At 33.0% G+C, this 23,832-nt stretch overlaps 1 protein-coding gene across 1 annotated transcript; it reads right to left on the bottom strand.

Moving 5' to 3' along the window:
• Positions 1 to 1,598: 1,598 nt before the first annotated feature.
• LOC116774632 (probable sodium/potassium/calcium exchanger CG1090) lies at positions 1,599 to 20,752 on the bottom strand. Its single transcript, XM_061524158.1, has 16 exons — positions 20,517 to 20,752; positions 14,427 to 14,595; positions 13,936 to 14,072; positions 13,031 to 13,138; positions 11,790 to 11,931; positions 11,381 to 11,491; positions 10,686 to 10,863; positions 9,910 to 10,056; positions 9,304 to 9,410; positions 8,126 to 8,238; positions 7,792 to 7,908; positions 7,128 to 7,212; positions 5,734 to 5,898; positions 5,343 to 5,445; positions 4,878 to 5,008; positions 1,599 to 4,220 (listed from the first exon to the last, which is right to left on the bottom strand). Exons 1-16 carry the CDS (start codon positions 20,526 to 20,528, stop codon positions 4,021 to 4,023), a joined length of 2,025 nt encoding a protein of 674 aa, XP_061380142.1. The 5' UTR covers positions 20,529 to 20,752; the 3' UTR covers positions 1,599 to 4,020.
• Positions 20,753 to 23,832: the final 3,080 nt, after the last annotated feature.

The following is a 23,832-nucleotide window of genomic DNA, read 5'->3' as shown; positions in this document are numbered from 1 at the left end:
TAGAGTCACACCTCGACCACAAAACCCTCAAAAAATCCATCTAAAAAAAATCTCAATAAAAAATATGCATATGCACAGAGCGTAGAGGACAGTTCTGAGGGTTTGCACCAGGAGAGGCAAGAGACTCCAACTTCAGACCTTGGCGCCCCCCCGAATTTGTCGCCCTGGGCCATCGCCCCATCACGCCCCCCCCTAACGCCGGCACTGGTTACAGCCTTTAGAAAGTTCGATAGCACTGTCCGTGTGTGTACGGCTTAGTATTTTTCCCTTATTTGTAAGTCAAATGAAAGAAATAGTATTTTTGCCACATTTGTTAAGTCTGAGAAGTCTGAGAATTAAGTAGGTACTATAGATCATAATGCCCTTTATTTTCGAGGATAAGGATAAATAAAACTATTATATGATCTGTTGTAGTTTATTTAACATATTTCTAGTATAGCATTAACAATATTCCACATAATGAGAAGGGAAATACGTTTACATATTAAAATAGGGTGATAAATGCTTTTCTACCTAATATTTTAACGTGTTACTTGTTCCAAACGAATGCTGTTTATTGGACAGACTTGAAAAATACTTAACCATTCTATTTATTATGATCCGGACTGAAAGTTACATAATGTAATGAACATTCCACAATTCTCTTCCCAGTACTCGATATGGTTACGGTAATACTGTCTGTTGATACCATACATACGATTATTTATGATTAAAAAACGTGCATACTATCGCTGTTTCTACTCAAACCCGTACTAAAGTTATTGCGCCTTAAACACGTAACTGTATGAAAAAAAAAACAAAGCTTTCAGAGTTAATTATTGTTATTTCCTCTATGAATGAAATCTTATAATTTTCATGTCAACAAAACACACTCATTAACAACATTGAAACTGCGAATTAATTTTAACAACCGAAAAATTATAATATATATTACTGATTTTAATTTTTTTTTTTGTTATTTTTTAAGTCTGAAATATTCAAACAATTGACCGATATAATTATAATACTGTTTTATAAGCGATTATTAAAATAAAATAATATTAATATGTACTGATAAAAAAAAGTTATAAAAAGATAATACATATTTTATGACAAATATAGTGAGAAAATCTTGAATATTTATGGTCAAAAAATGACAATAGATGTCATTGTTACAGAGAATAAAGATAAAGTAATCAGCGCGTGCTTCGTGAATTAACACAGATATCATTCTTCAGAAATCGTATGAGTGGAATGAGAACCTATTGGTGCCTGAGACCATCTAAAATGATAGCGTGTTTTATGCAGAAAGAAAATTATAACTCCATATACATATAAATGATATTAACATAAAGACAGGAGATTGTGACTTTTATATTATAGTATGACTCCATTAAATCTTCTAGAATTTTATATTTCCAAATATTCTAGAAGAATGACAACAATATGAAGAATACACATATTACAATAGACTCATATAAAGAGTATTTCATGCAACTTTCAAACAGTGTTGCTATTTTAAATAATATTTACTATAAGCGATTATTTATTTTACAAACTAATGATCACGGATACTTTAAGAGGTTATATATAAAGGATATTATGTTATAAAACACTCATAACAGGGTATACAGATTTATTAATTATACTTAAGGTTTTTTCACAAACCACAATATTATCAAGCTTATATGGCAACACTAATATAATGATGATTAATGAAACTGTTGTTACACGGAGGAAAAGTACATCACAATATTATATAAGCCAATCCATACATTACAAACAATTAAAGGAGACGAGCTAACAACAAAACTTTATTTCCATAGACGCCATCTTGTTTTCAAATATATTAAATAAAAACTCAATGGGATTTAAACAAAAAACATTGTCTTTCTACAATTCCAATATCTGCGCTGAGCAAGAGCCGGATATTATTTCAAATCCATAGCAAGCTCGGATCTAGAAACGTCACTAACATTAATAAACTACCGTTTTCAATAATTAATAATAATTTGACATTATTAATTGCACACACAGTTCACAGTCCTTACTCGTTAATGGAACAGGGTTTTATCAAATACGAACACATTCATTTAAAATACATTTAATATTAAAAATTCTTCTATGGGATTAAATAAAATAGGATTTTCACAAGTCGATTTTAATTTCGTTTATATTTCATTTGTTTTATTATCATTATTATTATTATTTTTTATATTCAGAGGCGTCTTTGACATCAACGTTCAAATATAACAGAGGAGAGTTCCAATGGGACGTAAATAATCACTCCGAACGATTTTTATTCTGTGTATCTCTTTCACAGAATAATTGAAGCTAATTTTATTTTCGCACTCATAACATAAAGCTATTATTGTCACTACATGTAATACTTTATTAATAATTTAATAGAAAACTGTGTCAATGTTACCCGTGATTCATTACAAGAACGAATAAAATAATATACAACTAAATGATAGAGGGAAGATATGACGAGGTAGTCTGGGAAAATGGAAAAACATTTATCATACACTTGCTTACTATGAGTTTCCATCGCACTACATACGGAGCGTTTAAAGTATTTCACTCATAATTCTTAACACATTTAATGTTAACGTGGGTTACTGAACGAGAGACAACCAATAGTATGTAGTGTGACGAGGGAGACTCGTGCTAAGCATACAAATGACAATATTATTACAACAGATTCTTAAAGAAGGTACAAAAAAAACATCGTCTCTAAAACCGGATGATAATCTATAGTGTAAATTTTGTTCAATAGTTTATTTCCATATTAATTCGTTTACGTCGATGTATCATATTTATTATTTAATTATACTATGTGTTGTGGGAGCTTAGTCTTCAATGAAAAGCTTCTACTGTGATTCTGATCGACGACAAATCATTAAACGGTAGCCATTTTGTTTTTTTTTTTTTAATTCCGAAAAACCAAAGACCGAATCTCGAACGTCCTAACCTAGAAGTGTCTAAGTCACTAATCCAAATCTTGACTACATAGACATAACAGTGAATTTAACTCGCAGAGACATGAATAACTATATAATATTAAACGGCTATAAAAATGTACGTAATTCACGCTAAAACTAGACAAACATTCATAATATATCTATATAAGGAGATATATGTGATTACATGCAACCCTATATAATTTAAACTATATAAATTTTAAAATCAATTTTGACAATAATCAATTATTTGTCTCAATATTAATACTCGTTTGGTTCGATGAATTGTTTTTAAAATTTATAAACAGTTTATATAACGCTTTGCGTCTAAAATACATACAAGTATCACAATACACGTCAAGAAAGATACACGGATAGAATATGACAGATAGAATATTCACTTCATATAGAATGTGACAGATAATAAAAAAAACAACGACAACAACAACAACATCGTAAAGAATCTGGGGTTCTGGTAAATTTAATGAAAATATATTCGATTGTGCGTGAAAATACACGAAACGTAAAAAGTTTAACAAAATAAAATTATATCCCTTAAAATATTTACAAAAATAAAAAAAATTACAACACGCCATTGACATACTCTTACCTAAAGACGCTACTCGATGTTAGATCAATCATAAGATAGCACTTCTAGCAATAAATAATATTTTTATCTATGTAACAGAGATAGCTAGATCACTATATCTACGAAGGCCAGAAAATATTGAGTATTTTAAACATATTTTTTCAATATTTTTTATATATTTTTTTTACACATTCACGCAGCCACGAAGAGATCATTTTCTAATATTTATGCAACAGTTGTAAACATTCAACTCGAACAGATTTAAATATAATAATATATATTATAAGAAGAGAATCCTTTGTTTTTTTTTTTTTACAAATATAACAAATATTAGTAACCATTAAATTAGACTTGACCTGAGACCTAGAACGACATCGGCTGTATCATATAACCTAAATAAAAAATCTGCATCAATCAAAAGTCTGCTATATTAAAAAAATGGGAACTCCTTTAACATAATATAAAATCGTCGACCAAGAAGGTTACATATTAATAGATGGACTCGCAGTCTGGCGGGTGGTAGTTCCCGAACACGTTCAGCTCGTACAGGCTGGCCAGGGTGATGAACAGCAGGTACCAAACCATCAGGACGGCGCCATACTTACGGTCCAGCTTCCAGCCGTTGGCGTGAGTCGCCACGACCAGGAATATCACCGTCGAGAACAGGGACAGGGTCGAATAGATCAAACCTGCACCAACGAGGTTTTATCTACAGATTTTTTTTTATGATAAAGGGGGGAAAACGAGCAGACGGCCTACCTGATGGAGGTAGCACCGTCGCCCATGGACATCAGCAAAATAATTTTGTTTGGGGGAGAGAGAGAGGAAAGGTTAGGGAAAAGGAAATGGGAAAGGATGGGAAAAAGGAAAGGGCAACCGGCTCTCCCACTCATCGGACGAAACGCAGCCATTAAAGACTGCTTCACGCCGACCTTCTGTAAGAGTGGTACTTCCCCGTTCGAGCCAGCCCATGTTCGAGCTGCAGCAATTTTACCAAGGCTAGGCTCTACCACCTCAAAAAATACTAGATAATGCCGGCTGAATGACATCGGGGTTGGATTTAAATTTGGAACAAACCTGTTTGGGTCCGAAACAGATTTATATTTTATAATTGTAAGACATAGGATGAATCAATAAGGTAGGTGTGAGATAGCTGAGATATTGTCTAGGAGGGATTCATTTAAAATGTTAGAGGAATAATTTTATTTATTTATTAAACTATTATTTTTCCAGACTGGCCATTCTTATAGCCTTTTTTAGGCAGATGTACCTACTGTTAATACAAAAATTCAAAGTTCTTACGTGAACGTTCTAGACTGGACTAGATTAAACTACAATAAACTGACCCTTGCTAATGACATTGACGTGACTCCCCGGCTGAATGATGGCCGTCTGAATGAACCACGGCAGGCCGAGGCACACGAGGATGTCGAACACGTTGGAGCCCACGGCGTTGGACACGGCCATGTCCCCGTACCTTACGTGGCGGGGATTGTATAAAAACTTTTTACATTAAAAAAAAACCAGGCTGAATAGAATGAACTGAATCACTTTAAACATGTGCTCGCTATGTATAAACTATTTGTGACATTTATTCAACATTGTTAGCCGGAATTTACGATAACAGAATAATTCTTGAATAAAAAAATTAATTATTTTTAGTGGCTTTATAGATTACGATGTCGAAAATAAAAAAAATTAATTCATCAATAAGACTAACACAGAGCTTATATGTAAATTATTGACACTATACTACGTCACGACAATATGGCGCTCTCACAGAATAATGAAAATCAACACTTAAAATTTACCCTTCCTTGATGACGGCGAGAGAAGATAACGCGTCAGGCACGGACACGCCCGCCGCCACGAAGGTCAGACCCATGACCGTGTCGGGTATACCCAGGGTGTAACCTGCGGAGAAGGTGGTTACATTAACACTGGGGTGTAACGCGTTTACAGACGGGACAGAGGAGGTCATATGTAAACGAGAGAGACAAGACATTCACACCTCGTCTGCCCGTGATCGCGGTTGCTGCAAAGTAACCGAAACGTCGGGAGTATGTAGTTTTTAAAAAGAATAAAATACGCGCAGTAATCCGAAAATTATTAGTTTCATTTAATTGGTGATAATTGTTTATGAAAAAAAAAATTGCCAAAATTAAGAGTTACGTCATAACTTCCCAAGGTCGCCAAACTTACCAATGATGGTGATCATCCAGACCATGAAATAAGAGTAGAAGGATATCCACAGCATGGAGATGATGAAGGTGATCGGGTACCAGCGGCCGCGGCTGTCAGGCATGGTGTGGCGACACGACCAGTGGACGGGGAACGCCACGTACCAACACGCGAGCTGGAGGCGGTCTACAAATATAGACTGGATATTAGAATATACACGCACGGGACCAGTGATGTTGGGCCTGTGGTTCCGATTTCTTTTCCATGCTAACGAAAATATACACAGGACCAGTGATGTTGGGTCTGTGGTTCCGATTTCTTTTCCATGCTAACGAAAATATACACGGGACCAGTGCTGTGGGCCTGTGGTTCTGATTTCTTTTCCATGCTTACGAAAATATACACGGGACCAGTGATGTTGGGCCTGTGGTTCCGATTTCTTTTCCATGCTAACAAAAATATACACAGGACCAGTGATGTTGGGTCTGTGGTTCCGATTTCTTTTCCATGCTAACGAAAATATACACAGGACCAGTGATGTTGGGTCTGTGGTTCCGATTTCTTTTCCATGCTAACGAAAATATACACAGGACCAGTGATGTTGGGCCTGTGGTTCCGATTTCTTTTCCATGCTAACGAAAATATACACAGGACCAGTGATGTTGGGTCTGTGGTTCCGATTTCTTTTCCATGCTTACGAAAATATACACGGGACCAGTGATGTTGGGTCTGTGGTTCCGATTTCTTTTCCATGCTTACGAAAATATACACGGGACCAGTGATGTTGGGCCTGTGGTTCTGATTTCTTTTCCATGCTTACGAAAATATACACAGGACCAGTGATGTTGGGTCTGTGGTTCCGATTAACCATTCATATTCCATTTTAGTAATGAATCATACGCAGGGCTACTGATATATTGGTTGTTCTGGCGACCCGTCCAGACTCCAGTCAGCCTTGATGCCGCCATAATCACCGCGACTAGGCATGACAAGGTATTCATATGTTGGGAGTGTCCTTTGTAGTAACCTTTTGGATGTATGAGGCCGACGAAAATCAATAGCTGCCTTCAGGATGTGTGTGTGTGTGAATTACAGGTATGTTGCAGTAATGATTATATAAGGCACATCACAGTCTGACAGAATGTGATTGAACGGTACCAAATATATGGCTCTAATTTTAGGTAAAAAAAATTTAGGGAAAACTATTGTTAATTAGATTAGTATATATTTTGAGGAAAAGAATGTCTAAAACGTAGACGACACTGGCATTCTCACAGACACGATGTAATATTGCTAAAAATATATGTATTTCAATTATTTTTTTTTCATTTTTTTACTGACTTGAATATAAAAGGATAAGCATATAGGTGTAAATCGTAAAAAAAAAATATTTTTTGCAAAGTGAACAAACTCACTGGCGCCGATGGGTTTGACGAGAGGGTCTACAGCTGTCTCGGGGTTGTACTCCTTGGCCTTGTAGTAGGCGGGTTGGGGGGGCGCCTGAAATATAAAGATATTAAAGATAAGACAGATAGTCTCTATTAAGATAGGGTTTTAAATAGACGAATACATGGAGTATGCAGCCGATAAGGTTACGGGTCGTATCAAGTGAATAAGTAAAAGTAAATAGGCTTATTGACCAACAAAAACGAAATTCATATTAAAATTGATAATGGCTTGAACGAAACTCACGAAGACAGAGAAAAATAATGAAAATAATAATAATAATAATAAACAAAAACATAAGAAAATATAAGAACCAGTTTGATAGAACTGTGTTTAGACGGAGGGATTGATTCATACATAAGACTTCCGGTTTGTGTTTCACTGACGGAATGTTGGAAGTAGAAATAAAATGGAATTAGTATTTGGGGGCTGTGTTGTGTGCAGAGGAGGGAACAAAGCGACTCATGGAGTGTATACGCGATGTCACATTGTAACTGTGTGGGTACATTGACTATTTTAAGTTTTTAAACAAAAATTCAAAGACATTCTAAGTGCATATCGCGGACAGTTTTCGGTGAAGACGAAAGTTCCGTGGTATTTGTTGCTGGGCGAGCTCAACGGTCTCCGCCTCACCTGTTGCGTTTTCTGTTGCTGTTGGCTGGTCTGTTGCTGTGGTGACTGAACCTCCGGTGACTGCATCTGGTTGCCGACGTCTCCCCAGGACTGGTTCTGAGTCACTGGTGGTTGTTGCTGAAAAAAACATATATATATATTAGGTTTTCGGTTTTCTTTCCAACAAGCAAGGCTATTGTAATATTTCTTTGATAGCTATTGACATTTGACTTGAGTTAAAAAATAATCTTTTTTACTGAACCGATTAAGTAACTTTTAAATATTAGGCCAATTCTTTATGCGCAAAAAAAAAATATATATCACTAAAAATTAAGTATTTAAATGTTTTATTTACCATGGAGGTCTCATCCCAGGCGCGGTCAGGGTCCCAAACGGCATTGGGGTCCCAGCCGCGTGTGGGATCAGCGTTGTACGCGGCGTTGTCGTAAGCACCGTCAGGGTTGTACGCTGGAATTCAATGTACAGCCATCAAGTACGATAACACTCATTTATGGAGTTAAGGCGATTAAAAATCTAATTTACTTGTATTATTTTGTGAGCGGACTTGGATTATAAATGACAGAATAGAAAAAGTACATTGAAATAAAACTGATATTTTTTTTTATTATTTCGACTACATAATACCGAGGTTTCGGTCACCTGGCGACCTCGATCACGGGCGGACGAGATGAGAATGTTATTTGTAATATGTTCGTACGTTCCGTATTTATACAGTGGGGTGGACAGACAGAAAGGGTTAGGAGAAAACTAGACAAAGGTGACAGTAGCTATACCGATATGATATAAAATTATATGACACACGCCAATGACAGAAAGGGAACCGAAATTAAATTTTTATTGCGTTCTCCTGAAAGCTACGTTCAGGAATTTACATACGTAAATATTTGAACACAACTGCCAATTGAATTTCCGAACGATTCTCGTACTAACTTCGTTCGATTGTAGTACTTTTTCATGAATAATCTGCGTTCAGTGTTATGACAGTGGTGAAATCTATTTTAATGACTACTTGGCACATACACAACACAACACAACACATATCATATAACCGGGTTTTAAATACAGAACGATGGAGTGTTGTTTGAATTAAAATTACTTTTAATTAGCTATTTCAAAGACTTCGTCTTGTAGATTAATCTGTCTATATAAAATTTAATTTTAATTCACGTTTTATGTAAACAAACTTTGAGTGTTAGGATTTATGACGGTTACTAGGAGATGCAGCTTCGTATTTTCTTCTCGCTTCGTTAGAAACAAACGCTCTGGATGTTGAGGGACGCGACCTGAGTTTTTCGGTACCGAGCCGTTTGTTGGGACATGAGTTCCGTTCCCCCCCTAGGGAAGATGTTAGTCCTATCTAATTGTTTTTGATACTAACCACCCCGTATAATTGGGCCATGGAACAAGTAACCTCGACTCGATGACATTCACTAGCCAAGAACATCACCGTGGATAGCTTCATTCAAAAATGACCCTTCACACCTCAGAATTACAGAATTAGTTCCCACACACCTGTCTGCGGTTGTTCGTTGGTGCCTCCGACCTCCGCGTACTGTCCCACGGAACCCTCACCCGCCGGGGCCTCCGCAGACCCACCAGCCCCCGTCGCACCGGCGCTCCTTATTCGTAATCATCACATTATTTCCCATACTGATATAATGTACCTAAGCTCTAACATACCTATTGTATGAAATACATAGAAATTAAGATAAACAAACATAGATTGGACTGCTTAAACGAATATAAACTTTAAGTACTCGCAATAAAAGGCATTTTAATTTATGTGTTTTGAATTTGCATAGCAGTTTATACACACGGAAAATGTTATAAAATTGTATCATTTAATTTTAATATAAATCTCATGTTTTCTTTCAATACATTTCGTTTTAAGACAATAGACGTGCTCATCAACAGCCAATACGTCTGTAGTCTGTGTCATGAGACTTCAAACAAAATAAAAATGCCACTACGTTTTGTGGCACAAATCTTATTCTGTTACATCAACTTCATAACTGTAGTTTTATTGATATCTGTTCATTAACTGTCTGCTGATAGGCACGATACATACATACTGACAAATTATCGCATTCATAATATAAGTATCGAATAAAGTCTCACTTGTAAGTGACCAACGCCGCCTGTTCCTCTCTGGATGGCAGTTTGAAAGGCAGCGGAAGCGTCAGAGCCCACCGCTCCAAGGCCGTGTTGAAACGCAGAGCGACACAGTACACGCCGTACATGATCAGCATGAACAGGGCCTCGGGCCTACAACCGCGTTTATATGAGCGGTGGAAATAGACAAAGCTCTACTTATCCCTGGATACACAGAGCCTTAAATATTTAGAGTGGTGTAATTAATTGCGGTCCTAATTGCTCGGGCGTTTGTTTGTGAGGCGAGCATTTTAATTGCTTTCATGGTATTAGTTATTTCAAAAAGCGGGTACTTCCGAATTTATTCTTTAAAAAAAATATGGAGTTTTTTATATATATAAAAATAAATGTATACTTTATTTATCATATTATTGTAAAAGTAAAAATTAAACGATAAAACATATGAGATTTTTCGAAATTAAATTAATACATTTTATGTACCAAGCTGCATATTATTTTTTTAAAATAGGATATGGTATTATTAAAAATACGACTGAAGATGTTTTAAGATATCTTACATAGAGTGAATCACGATCATGTAGATTTTAACGTAATATTTAAATTTTATACAAACATTTACAAAAATAAACGAATTAAATTATTTCTAAGAATTTCAGCGAATAAGTAATTTTTCGATTACTTTGTATAAACGAGAAGATATCAACTTTATCGTCCGAGTTCACGAGGTCGAAATAAAACCGATATCTAAACCCGAATATAGACGAGCCGGATCTTATACTCACCAGGACACAAAGCCGTTTGCAATAGTGCAGAGCATCACGAGTATGGATATGGCGTAGAAGAAGCAGTCGCGGCACAGAGGCCACCAGTTCAGGTGAGATACGGTCCCAGCGCAGAGAGCACACACAGAGATCACGAACATTATGTTGAAAACAGCTGAACCGATCACACCGGAGACGCCTGCGCCAACCACGGGTCACGGTTACACACACACACACACACGATTAACTGCACATTGCACAGTTACGAATGCACAGATATAAGCGAGGCCAGTATCCAATGTTATTATATTCAGGCTTATTCAAAGGCTCCAACTGAGAAACAACGTAACAACTTGGAAAATCTGATCCATATTGTTCAGAACCTGACAACATTGAAAAATAACTTGTTACAATCTGTGCACGATAGATTAGTCTGTGGGCCAATATTAATACAGATATATTCTGTATCGCCAACGCGGAGGATGTTAGCTATAAATTTTGATGCAAAAAAAAACACACCTTCATTGTTCTATCATCAATTTACTTAAAAAAACATTTTTACGAAATAAAAAAATATTATGAGTGGATAAGTTATATAGAGTACCGAGTATGTGACAATACATGTGTGTCTGTTCACAGCATTGCGTTATATATTTTTAATAAGCAATGTTAATCTTTTTGATCTTTCCGTTAGTCCGCATCATTTCCGGTCTTACCGATGTCATCCTGAGCGCAGAACACGCCGATGACAACAGTAGCCAGCTCGGGAGCCGAGCTGCCGGCCGCCATGAAGGTCGCTCCGGCCACGTCCGGAGCCAGCTTCAGCTCTAAACACCAAAGAAATATGACAGTGACATTGGTTAAATTTAACTGAATTGAATTAAAAAAAAAACTATTAGAAAACTCGCGACTTTCGAATTTTATATCTTTGTTGAAATCTCTACTTTATAATTAAAAGTCTATACTAATAAAAATATTTATATAATGATTTTTGATCAAACTTATTACGCAATACCATCTTAGGGTTATTAATCTCGTCTTTGTTAACTATAATACGTATAAAGGTTTTTTTTTATATCGGATTCTTTTGTGTCAATGGAGAAAAATGTTTTTTTCTAACAATACCTTCGCAAATCCTGTCCAAACTGGAAACGAAGTATTCGTCGCAGACAATCGCCAGTCCAATGAAAGTGAACACGGCCACGAGTACGTGGATTATCAGCCCTCCGTGTCTCCTAGCCGTTTGACCCATAAGAGGTCTGGGGAACTATTCATAATATTTAGTTAGTTTCAAAACTTAACAAAATGCGCTTGGTTCATTACGGAAGATTCAAATTTAAAATCAAATTTTGAAAAAAGAAGCCACCTACCTAGTGGGTATTCTACAAATGTATTTCACATTCAGGCGGTTTAGACAATTTTTAAGAATAATACATACATATGGAGGCAATAATTTGACGTAATTATAAAGACATTGCACATCATTGCTTCAGATAGAATTGTGATCTAAAGAAATGAGCCTTTACCATTTTAAAAGTAAGTAGTATGTAATCTGTGAAAGTAAGATTTTGTAGGTCCTTTTTGATAACCCAATCTTATTCATAAATGCTAAACAAAAATTGCATAACAAGGTAACAGAGGGAGTGTTTTTTCTTAAAATAACATACATATATAAAATTCAAACGTGATTTTAAATAATCATCTCAGTAACGTGACCCCAAATTTTACTTCGTCAGCTTTCAGTTTGTTTTAAACTCATACCACGGACGCATAATTAGTCCAATTCGTTATATTCAACATTAATTAAATAGAAAACGGGCTGGTTTATTTGTATTTCTGTTCTGGAAACTATTTTATAAATAAACTGAACATTAAAAGTTTCGTCGTAGATTGAAATCGAACAGCAAATATTCTCATCGTTTAAAGTTATAAAAGTTTTGTCGAGTGTAATGAGATCTAAGATTCTCGCGAGTTTTATTCAGTTTGTCGAGTGTTACATCCGATTGAAAGGTCAAGTCATGTTTTCCTTCCCACAGACTATGTCAGCGAAATATTTGTAGGAAACGAAAAAAGACGAATCAGTTGCGCCAATAATATCAAGAAAGACGAAATCCCTAGACGCGTTGGTAGATTATATCATCGTAAATCTTCACAAATTATATTTACGTTACAAAATTTTCTTTCATAATATTTTGAATAAAAACTAATGAAAAAAGTTTGACAAAACATAAGTACAAGTTTTTATTCGTGTATATAAATATATATTTTTTTTTATAAAAAAAAATTCTATTGGATATATATTTTCATCTATTTTATAACAGCACGTTTTCGTATCTTTATTTCAAATGCAAAATATTTTATTAAACCTGTTCTATGGCTGGTGGCGTGCAGTTCCTCAGCGGATGCACGGTTGGTACTGCATCTGTCTCCTCTTCCCTTTCTTCTTCCTTCCTTATCACCACCGTGCCCGTGTCCTGGCAAAATACACCACGAGGATAAAGACGCGCATTTGACTTTACTTGTTGGGACTAATAAGTTATGTGCACTTTCGTTATATGCGTTTTATTTTGTGAAAGATTTTTGAGCAAAACCGGTAAAACGAAGCTGTATTCGGTAGTATTTCAGACCGTAATTAAAAAATATATATTCTTTTGTCTACTTAAAACATTTGAAACTTCTGCAGTATAAATAAGAGGTTAGGTACACAACTCGGGTCACTGGCCTTGTAACATACCAAACATGAACCTTTTTCTTAAATTCAAGAAAACATGGACTCCTTCAAGACGTCACTAAAATTAACAGGGTGCTATATAAGTTTGTTTTATCAATGCTTTAAAGCTATTAGTAAAGACATCTCAAAAACTTATTTATCCACCTTTTCAAGCTGTTATTTCTTTTCGACATTTCGGAACAAGGAAGTCGTTTGCATTAATGAGGAAAATTGGGCCAACCTAGATGCTTAGAACCTGAACCTCGTGTTTCAAATTTTTAGATGCAAATTACTTAAAGCGAATGTATCTGACATCGTAAACCAGAACTTAAAGTAATGTCGGTAGAGGACATTATCGGATACATGCGAAATATTTTGTTTGTAGTTAAAGTGGTTGAATAAATCAAAAGAAAGGTCAGTCGGCCAAGTATTAACGCCGCCTGAAAACTATATACCAACAAAAAGAAATTATGCGATAACGCTGGCTACGTAAGTTCTAGGAAAAATGTGAGAAAGCTCATAAAATTTTGTTAAAGATTTCCCCAAATTCTATGTTCCTACCTCCTCATATCCGGCGTCTTTTTGCTTTTTCTTCTCCCCTTCTTCTGTTTCGTCTATCAGTCCTTTCATAGCTTTCTTGCCTTCTGGTTTCGTGACTTCTTCCTTACTTGCCGCACTCGGAGTGACAATTGGTCCAGCTATTTCGGAAAGGGAGTTTATCATCAATTTTGATTTCTATGAAAATAAACTGGTAAAACGCTTAATACCAATATTTTAATATTTTTTTTTTCTGTTTATGTCCTATTCTGCAGGAGTTTTTCTAAGTATTGTCTCAGACATTTATGATAATTTCGAGTCCAAAACCTTTATAAAATTTAATATATAATACAAATAAATTGAATAAAGTTCGAGGATGATTATGTAAATTAAGAGGCAGGTTAAAATAAATTCCTAAAATTAAGATAGTGCCATTTTGATATTGCTTATCGCGAAATATCTGTAACTATGGGTTTTAACATAGTCTATATCTACTTATTAGGACGTACTCGTACCTTTAAGGTCACTAGTCGTTTTTATATCTGGGGCTTGGGAGACCCTAGCAGTGTCAGCCTCGGGGTTCGCAGGTTCTGATGGATGGCTCAACACAGCTTGGAAAACGGAGTAGGCTATGAAGAACACAGACACCGTCAGCCATCGATGCCGGCGCGGCTTACGCATTCTCTGCAATGACATATCTATTGAAACAACTCCCTGACACCTGTCAAATCGTAACATTCCACAGACTTCATATAATATAATATGACATTGGCAAAATATTCCGCGATCCCAGTGCGAATGAAACCTTAGCAAAAAAAAAATAATTACAGTTTTATTATATATAATAAACAATGCCGAATCGCCGGTATCAATCAGTGCTTTTATTTAATTAGTTACTTCCTTGTTAAATTTGTTTAAGCTTACTCAGAACATATTATAGAATCTGTTACTTTCGCCTAAAAAGATCTATTGTATATAAAATTGTTACTATACTTGTTACACAATAATACAACAATGAAATTGAAGCAACGAAACTTCTCGAATAACCTTTATACTTAAATCAAAAGATTTTAAGTTTTTTTTATACGAATTTAAAAACATTTTAATATAAAATTAATCTCGCTTTTATTGCTGATAAAAATCTGTTGATAAATCTTCCGAAAGTCATATCGTGAGCTATAAAACCTCTTTTACTGCAGCCGTCATAAATATTATCCCTATAAAGTGGATGTTGTGTAACGAATTGCATTATTTATACAGACCAAGCGATTTGTTAAAGATTTCTCTCGTCAGAGATGCTTGTGTGATTATATCGTAGAAATAGGAATCAGTTTATATTTAAGAAGAGACTTGGTTTTCGATCTCTCAATGTTATAATGAGATTGACAATTAAGCTGCTGAAAAAAATGGACAAAGCCACGATAAATTGTTATATATTTATCTCAAAAGAAGATTTATACTTTAATATGTCATTTATTTATTTAATAAAATATAGATTAGTACTGATTTTATCAATTCATATTTGTAAAAAAAATATTTTTCAAACCGTTTATTTAATTTCCAAGAGAAAAAAAAACAACAATTTATTTAATTTAAAAATTTAAAACAGTTTCTTAAAAAGAACATGAATTTTATATAATAAAAGTATTGCTTTTATTTGTAAAACAAAAACTATCAGTTAAAATGAAACAAATACTTTTAAATATAAGCCTGTGAGTTAATCTTAAACGGTTTCCTTCAAGTGTTTGCTCTTTCGCCGACCTTATCAAATTACTTTGAACAATCACGGGTTGATTCTGAGACGGAGTGATTTATTTTATTCCGAGCTGATAAATGTGTCCCGGGGTGTCTGAACATTTGTTTTAAAGAAAACGTCTTTTCGGACGTCCAATTTTAAATAGTTTTATATAAATAAAACGGGTTTATATTGCCTATTTCATCAACGACTCTTATCAATGTTTACGTTCAATGATTATAATAGTAAGTAAAAAATTTGTATCATATTCCCAAAGTATAAATGAGAGTAGAAGATTTTTAATGATTCTCGTCTGCCCGTGATCACGGTTGCTGCAAAGTAACCGAAACGTCGGGATTATGTAGTTTTTAAATAATAAAATCCGCGTAGTATATCCGAATAATACTAGTTTCATTTAAATTTTTAATGATATGTTTTATTGTAAATTTAATAGAAACTTTTCAAGGGAGTAATATTTTGTTATGTGACGCCCTAATTTTCCGGTCGACTACTCAGCTGATGTCGGATACATTTTACTCTTCGCGAGTTTTTTTTTTCTTGTTATCCTTGTTATAATTTTTAAAAAAGATGTAATTTATATCTGTAACTTTTCACGAGTTAAGGTTCATATGAAGATTAATTGGTTTTGGAAATAATTAAGTTTTGGTTGAAGACATAGAACTTTAAACAAAAAACAAAAAACTCTTTATAAAACCAACGTGTAATTATGTAACAATAAATACCTAAGAAAAACACATAATATAATACAGGTTAAATATTTTTTTTAATAACCAAAAAGGTTTTAACGAACAACCTGTCATAATTCTTGACATAAATAGAAAAAAAAAATGCTGAAGTGTCATAACCTTTAGCAGAGTCAACTTGTAGTAGGTTTAAGCACTTCACAGTCTTCTCGAAAGGTCGATACTGTACGTATCTTTGAACCAAATATTAATGGATTAGTCATTAGAATATACTCTACATTGAAATATATTTGTACTATTTGAAAGGAGAAATTGTTTTCGGAATCTTTTTTTTTTATCACGATAATCATCACAAAAAGGCAATGGTCAGTTTTTATACAGCCAATAAATATGAGTAACGATTTCTTTAGAGATTTAGGTCGCCTGAGATGAAGTATTAGGGGTGCCTTTTGGAAGATATGCCAGTGAAAAATTATCAAATAAACAGTTACTAGAAATAAGTGCAATAACATAAAATTTTGTAACGTAATATTATGAGTGTTTTCGATTTTTTATATATACATATATATTATAATTTTATATATGTCATTTGAAAGACCTATTTATCTGAACGCAAAATTGTAATTCGTATTTTTATGCTGATAAATACGAGTACTATAGTTTAGAAAGACAAGATTTTAATTTATGGTACGACCTGTATTATTGCTAAAAAATATTGAATTATAATTTAAATAAAATCGACATTCTGTATTGTACAAATATTTTAATTAATTAATTTTGATTATTCTGTGGTGCTAATGAGATGTCTGAAATTAAATGCTAACACAATAACTGACAGCTCTAAACAATATACGCGCCTTAATATCTGTCAAATGTCTGAATTAAGTGAAATACAGTCCTGTACATGGCAACCCCAGTATACACTGCGTATCAAAATTGTGATTGTTATATTAAAATATACATTACAAAGATAATTTATATTTAAAATGGAGCAATCTCTTTTTTTAATCTAATAAACCAGACTACGACCTTTTCTTATTTCAAAGTGCACAATTTAATCTCCTAGATTTTTTATAATTTCTTATTCTTATTAAGTAAATTTCTTTTATCAGACACATTTCCTCGAAAGCTTTTGCTATTTTTAATTCTATTATAACATCTTATTAATATAAAGCGGAAAAATTGTCTTCAAAAATATTAACTAAAAGGTTTTATTCATTTTCTAATGCTTGTTGATTTTCCGTAGTACATTTTGGGTTTGGAACTGTATGTATTGATCGATATTTATTATTTTGATCAAATTTAGCTCTTGTTGTAAAAACGTTTAGGTTCAAAATCAAGTGATGCTAAAACATCGATGTGTTGATACGTAGAGTTCAAGTTTTGCTGGTTTATAATCTCCAAAGGCGTATTAATAGTAGCGTATTTCAACGAAAGTTCCTATTGATCGGAAAAAACATTATTATGTTTCAAAAATCTTTTATATTCTATATAAATATATTTCTTTTGATAAACAAAAAAAAATAAAACATTCTTATTTTTCATACATTAATCCATTGAAGACAGAGAAAAATATCTGAAGTATATATTTTGAGGCGATAACTTTATTGTATTATATAGATGTTTCTTTTAGGTCAGGTTATGTTTCATTAATACTGTCTCATATAAATACGTGAGGAAGAAATTTTTTAAGTCTAAAAAGAGGCGTGATATGTTCTTAAAGAAAATAGAACAGAGTAGGTACAGCGTACAAAATTCATAATTCTACTATACTCTTGTATTTATAATTACTTAAATCTCTTTCTTTTTATAAATACATGTTTAAAAAAAAATAGTTACTTTACTTATATGATGTAATGTTAAAGAAATGTTTGTGTAGAATAACTAATAAATATGTATAAGGAATCAACAACAATATATGTTGTTGTTTAATTTTCATAAAACAGTTTAAAAAAAGAATGCTTAAAAATTTTATGACAAAGGAAAAGATTAAAAAGTTTACGTCCTATTTAGTGTAACCTCTTTTCTTATTCAATTTATATCGAAGTCTACCGAAGCGTCTATACGAATACAAAGTGAGAATCTCAGAACGAAGTAGATGTTTTTTTATCCAATCAAAGAGTTTTCCGTTTATTCTGTATTATATGAAAATAATATTTTCATTTATATTATGTATCGAAACTATATGTATAATATTTTCTTTAGTGTATTCTTTAGTATAATTTCAGAACTATGAACCATTCAACTATACAGTAGCAACTATACAAGTAATTTGAATATGGACATACACAAAATGTTATCTAACCTTTTTTGTTAACTGTTTTTTTTAATTTAAGTTTGCATCAGTCTATTATTTTTGTTACATCAGTCTATTATTACACAAAACTATTTATTAACACATTTCTCATATAATAATTTAAATTCAATAGACTTTAAAGATAATCTAGCTATCAAATATGTAAACAGCTTATATAGTTGTAGAAACAAAAAGGCAAATTCGTGAAAAATCAAATCGTTCAGTTATTTAGTTCATGAAAATTTTTACAATAAGCAACAAAATACTAAGATCTCAGACGAATGTTGTTTAAAACAATATAATACTTAATCTGTATTTGGTAGAGTAATTATTGTTTTACAATACGAGTATATCAAACATGATGTCAAATGTACTAAATTGATGCGCCCATAAAGTAGGTCGCGTTGAGTACAAAGCGACGTGGCGGCGCCACTGTCGTACATGTGATGGGAAATATGAATTATGCCCGTGATTTACATATCAAGTAATTTGACTGTATACGTATAAAATATAATATATCCTTAAATTTACAATTGTTTAGCATGCTTAAAGATTAATCATATACGTTATCATATTATTAAATATATAATTTATCTATACAGAGTCCTAGAAATACATACAAACTTTTCACTTTTACCAATATTTATAATAAATGGAAAAGTTTCGTAATTTTCATAATAAATTAGTATAGAGACCGTGAAAATGAGAAAAATATTAGCATTAATGAAATGGAATCAGACTGTCAAGAAAATTTATGTACCGATCCGTCTGATAAATAACATCAATTAAAATGGAACATTTTGCGTAAATCCCACTGCAAACGGGGCTTTACATCGATAGAATTCAGCCGGGGCGACGTCACCATTTGATGACGTCATGTCCGCCATTTTTGTTTTATGTTTTAATTGCCAGTGTCAAAAATACAGACACACTATGAATTTTAACCTTTCTGCCGATTAGAAATATTAAAAGGAATAAAGTATGTTTGCAATTATATGGTATTCGTGTTTCTTATAAAATTTTTAATAATAAAATTATTGAAGCCATTTATTTCAATAAATTGCTCTTTGATGACTGAAAGGCTTTAAAATGATTTCGTGATTTAAATTTATAAGAGACGATAAAGCTTTTTGATTATTCAAGAGGGCATATAAACGAGTCGCGTATACATTTTTATTGACGTGGAAGCTCTTTTGTCATCTTGCAATAAACCTCTTCTGAATGTTGAATATATTTTTCTTAATTTTTCAGCCGGATCCGTTTGTTTTTTATATGTTTTCGCATGTGTTACATAATTATTCTATATGATGTTTCATATGCGTACATATTTTCGCGGTTTTAATAATATTAAAAATTTTATTTGATAAGAATATCGTTAAAAAATACCTTTCAACTTTATATGTGAGGGTGATATTTTTGATATTTTTCTATTGAAAGTATTTATAAAAGAAACTTGTAGCTATGTTAAATGTATAAAAGTAATTATATACTAAATCGAGGTACTATAAACATATATTTGTGACTATAGGAGTATTTTTTTATTATTAAATAAATAACTATACCTATTACATAAGCAAAATATAAAAATGTAAGCTGGTTAAGGTGTAGTTATTACGGTTCAATAACGACATTACACCAATTAATTCGTGTTAGTAATTATTTAATTATAAAATGCATTTCACGTAAATTGAAAACGAAAAAACGCAATGGCGAATAAGTTAAATTGTTCTGTAAATTTACGTGAAACATGTTTCAGTCAATCCAATAAGCAATTAGGTCGGATCACCAAACAGGTGTTACCCTCTGCAAATTACATTTACCCCCGCAAATCTCCGTTACCCTGCCCCAAAAACGTAAAGTCCGTACTCACCGGGGGCTGCATCGCCTGGCCGTAAGCCAGCTGTTCAACCCTAACTATTTAAGGCCGCTATTGATTCACGGAACTGTTACGTAACACGCCAATGGCGCCCGGAACTAACACATAACATTAAAACATGTTACATAACAAATATTAAGTTACTATACTAAATGGAAGGCAGGAATTGACTGTGGAATTATTTGTACTCAATTGACAGGTTACAGGCTGCGACACGTCCGTGCTCGGTGGCGCCCCCAAGCCTACTGACCGGGAAACAGGCGGCTGCGCGTTACTTCACTTCTAACTTTTATAAATCACAATTGAAATTGAACTTTATTGTATGAGTTTAACTTCCATTATTCTATGCGTTAGCTGGGGGAATTCAACCTGAAAATTTGCAGCTGCAGAAGACTTTAGTTTCATGGAAATAAAGACTATTTCAGCATAAATGTATACACTGAAAATTAAAAATAACGTTCCCATTATCAGTATTGAAGACAGACTCGCCGGCGTCATGTCATATAATATTTCAAGTATTTATTTCACGATACGGTTATAATGAGGTTATGATGAAGCGAAAAACGTAAAACATAAAAAATGGCGGCTCAAAATCATTTTAATATAAGAAGATTTTAAACATAATACTTTAATCAAATAAATATTATATATATAAATATATTATAAATATAACATTTTATAACGATATAAACATTACAAATTGTTTCCCAAACGAAATTATTTAACCTCATCATTGTTACCGCTACGCGCTACGTTATACCGTAGCCTCGTTACGCACGTAGCACACAGCTACGAGAACGAAACCGCTGGGAGATTACAGGCTTCAGTAATGGATTTATTGATTTGAAATCAAACAGATCGTCACACATGTTATTTGTGTCGCGTTACAATTAATGTATCAGATAAATGGGATTAAAATTTTTAAATTTAATTTATTACGTTGCGACCAAAGATAATGATATCGTTTTTCTAACCTTATTATATATAGTTCTGACGGAAACTTTTGAAATATGAAGAATAAATATAAGTTTATTTTTGAACTGTCAAGTGACTTTTATTTCACTTAAATAGAAAATTTGTAAGAAATTATTTTTCTTATATAATATGGGACGTATAAAAGAAAAAGTTCTAAAAAACTGTACTATTATACTAGTTCTCTCATATGGCTCTGCTCGCGATTTTGATATATTCTTGGGACGTATGATAGGTCTCGTAACCTTCGTTTGAACGCTACCAATAAACAATAATAATTAAATAAAAGACACACATAATTTACTATTAGATACTTATAATATACGATAACGGTATTAAGTTCAGATGATTTTAATTAATAAAAACAAAAAATAATAATAGAAGAACTGGAAGCATTTATAACGATAGTTTATCCAAGTTTGTTCTTGCGTCGCGACGCCAGAAACGTTGGCAGATTGCCAAATATCTCCACTTGGACACTTTGCCCGCATTTAATTAATAAAACCGCTTATCAGATTTATACTGATTCGTATAAGCTTCATAAAATACCATTTTATATATCACATAAGAAATATCATACCGAAATCTCGATCTTATACGATTTTGTCTACACATCTTATTTGAAAAATTTTAATATCAGCGCCATCTTTTGCACAGTAGCATAATTAAGGTGAAATTTTAAAAAATAGATGGCGCTGATTTTCCAGGTAATATTAAGCAGCTATAACATTATTCAGTTTATTCACAATTTTCTTGATGATACCCAAATTATATCTCGAAGGAAACACAGACGCGAAACACAAACTGTTCCAATCTCTCGCTGTGGGCATGAGGAAGGAACAAACGTATCGCTTCGTCCGGGTGCAACGAAAGGATGGAGGCACACTAAGAATCCGGTTGTCCGATGATAAAAAGGGGACGCGGGAATTAAGCTCACAATGATATTCTCCGTAGCATATATTATACATAGATATATTAATAAAGTAATCATCTATACGCACCTGTATACCACCCTCACTTAGATGAACAACCAAGAAAGATATGTAACAACCAATTTTCTGATGTTAATGGGTTGATATAACACTGAACAAGTGTTACACAATTTCATCTTATATTTCTAAGTCGGTATACGAAAACCCACATTAATTTTTATAATGTACCCTCGTATATAATGCTAAGCACATTATTTAAGCCTCATGTCTCATTAGCCTCTAGCCTAGCCTTAAGCCTCTCATCTCATCTTTCATGTTAATGAAACTAAGACACACGCAAGTAATCGCAGGATTCTTAAAGTAATATGTTGAAAAATTTAAAGCAAACTCTCAAAATATTAGTAAAACTTGCAAGTCCGTGTACTGTCAACATCTTATTATTATATCAAAGTAATTTATTTCATGTTATCAACATTACAATTATCTTTTCAATGAGATCTAAGACTTTCTTCAGTATTCATTTAAATGATGCTTTATCTCATCTCGTCTTTGTGATCACGGTCGCTGCGAAGTAACAGAAACGTCGGGAGTGTGTAGTTTTAAAAATAATAAAATACGCGAAATAATCCTAAAATATTAGTTTCATTTTCTTTTTTACATTTAAATTAAAATTTTCTACATTGTATTAAAAGTTAGTTCACATCATGTTTGTTGATAATTACATTGTGTTTATTTATTAAGACAGTTTGTGTTTGATTTTAAGGAAAGAAAACATGACAGCTCCTAAATTCGTATAGATGTATAAATATATGTAACGAGAAGGTATTAAAGCCTTTATTACATTAGACAAACTCCTTCGTGTTTCCTCCAAACAGTACTCAAGATTATAATTCGTCAAACAAATAAAAACGTTGACATTGGCAGAATATTACACGATACCAGCGCGAATGAAGCCGTAGCATAAAAAAAATGAAAGAATAATGTTCATAGAAGAATAACACCCTTGAAATACAGAAGAAAATGTACATTAATTTTATATTACTTGTTGCGATAAGATTGTCTTACCTTGGATATGTCATGAAATAACTTCGCTTATCATGAATGGATACAATCTCTCAAAAGAGTTAGTAGATAGAAAGGTGTGCAATTATCACAGATAATTCTAGAATCTTAGAATTTAGTAAAGGTAAAATCATGTAAATTGAACTATCTTTAACATAAAAAAATTATTACTTTAACGTACATAATAATTAAATATCTTTGGAAATTATTCCTTTGTACTCGTTATAAGTCTGTTATGATTTCTTGCAAGAAATATATTATTTAGTTTCGTTGTAACGATTTACTCTATAAGTAAGTGGTTATATAATATTCCTAGTGTTATATTGAAGTGGGGTCTCTTTAAA

The sequence above is a fragment of the Danaus plexippus genome, chromosome 23 (assembly GCF_018135715.1).
Source record: "Danaus plexippus chromosome 23, MEX_DaPlex, whole genome shotgun sequence".
Classification (NCBI taxonomy): Eukaryota; Metazoa; Arthropoda; class Insecta; order Lepidoptera; family Nymphalidae; genus Danaus; species Danaus plexippus.
Note: the sequence above shows the minus strand (reverse complement) of the source record. Positions and strands in the feature narration are given on the sequence as shown.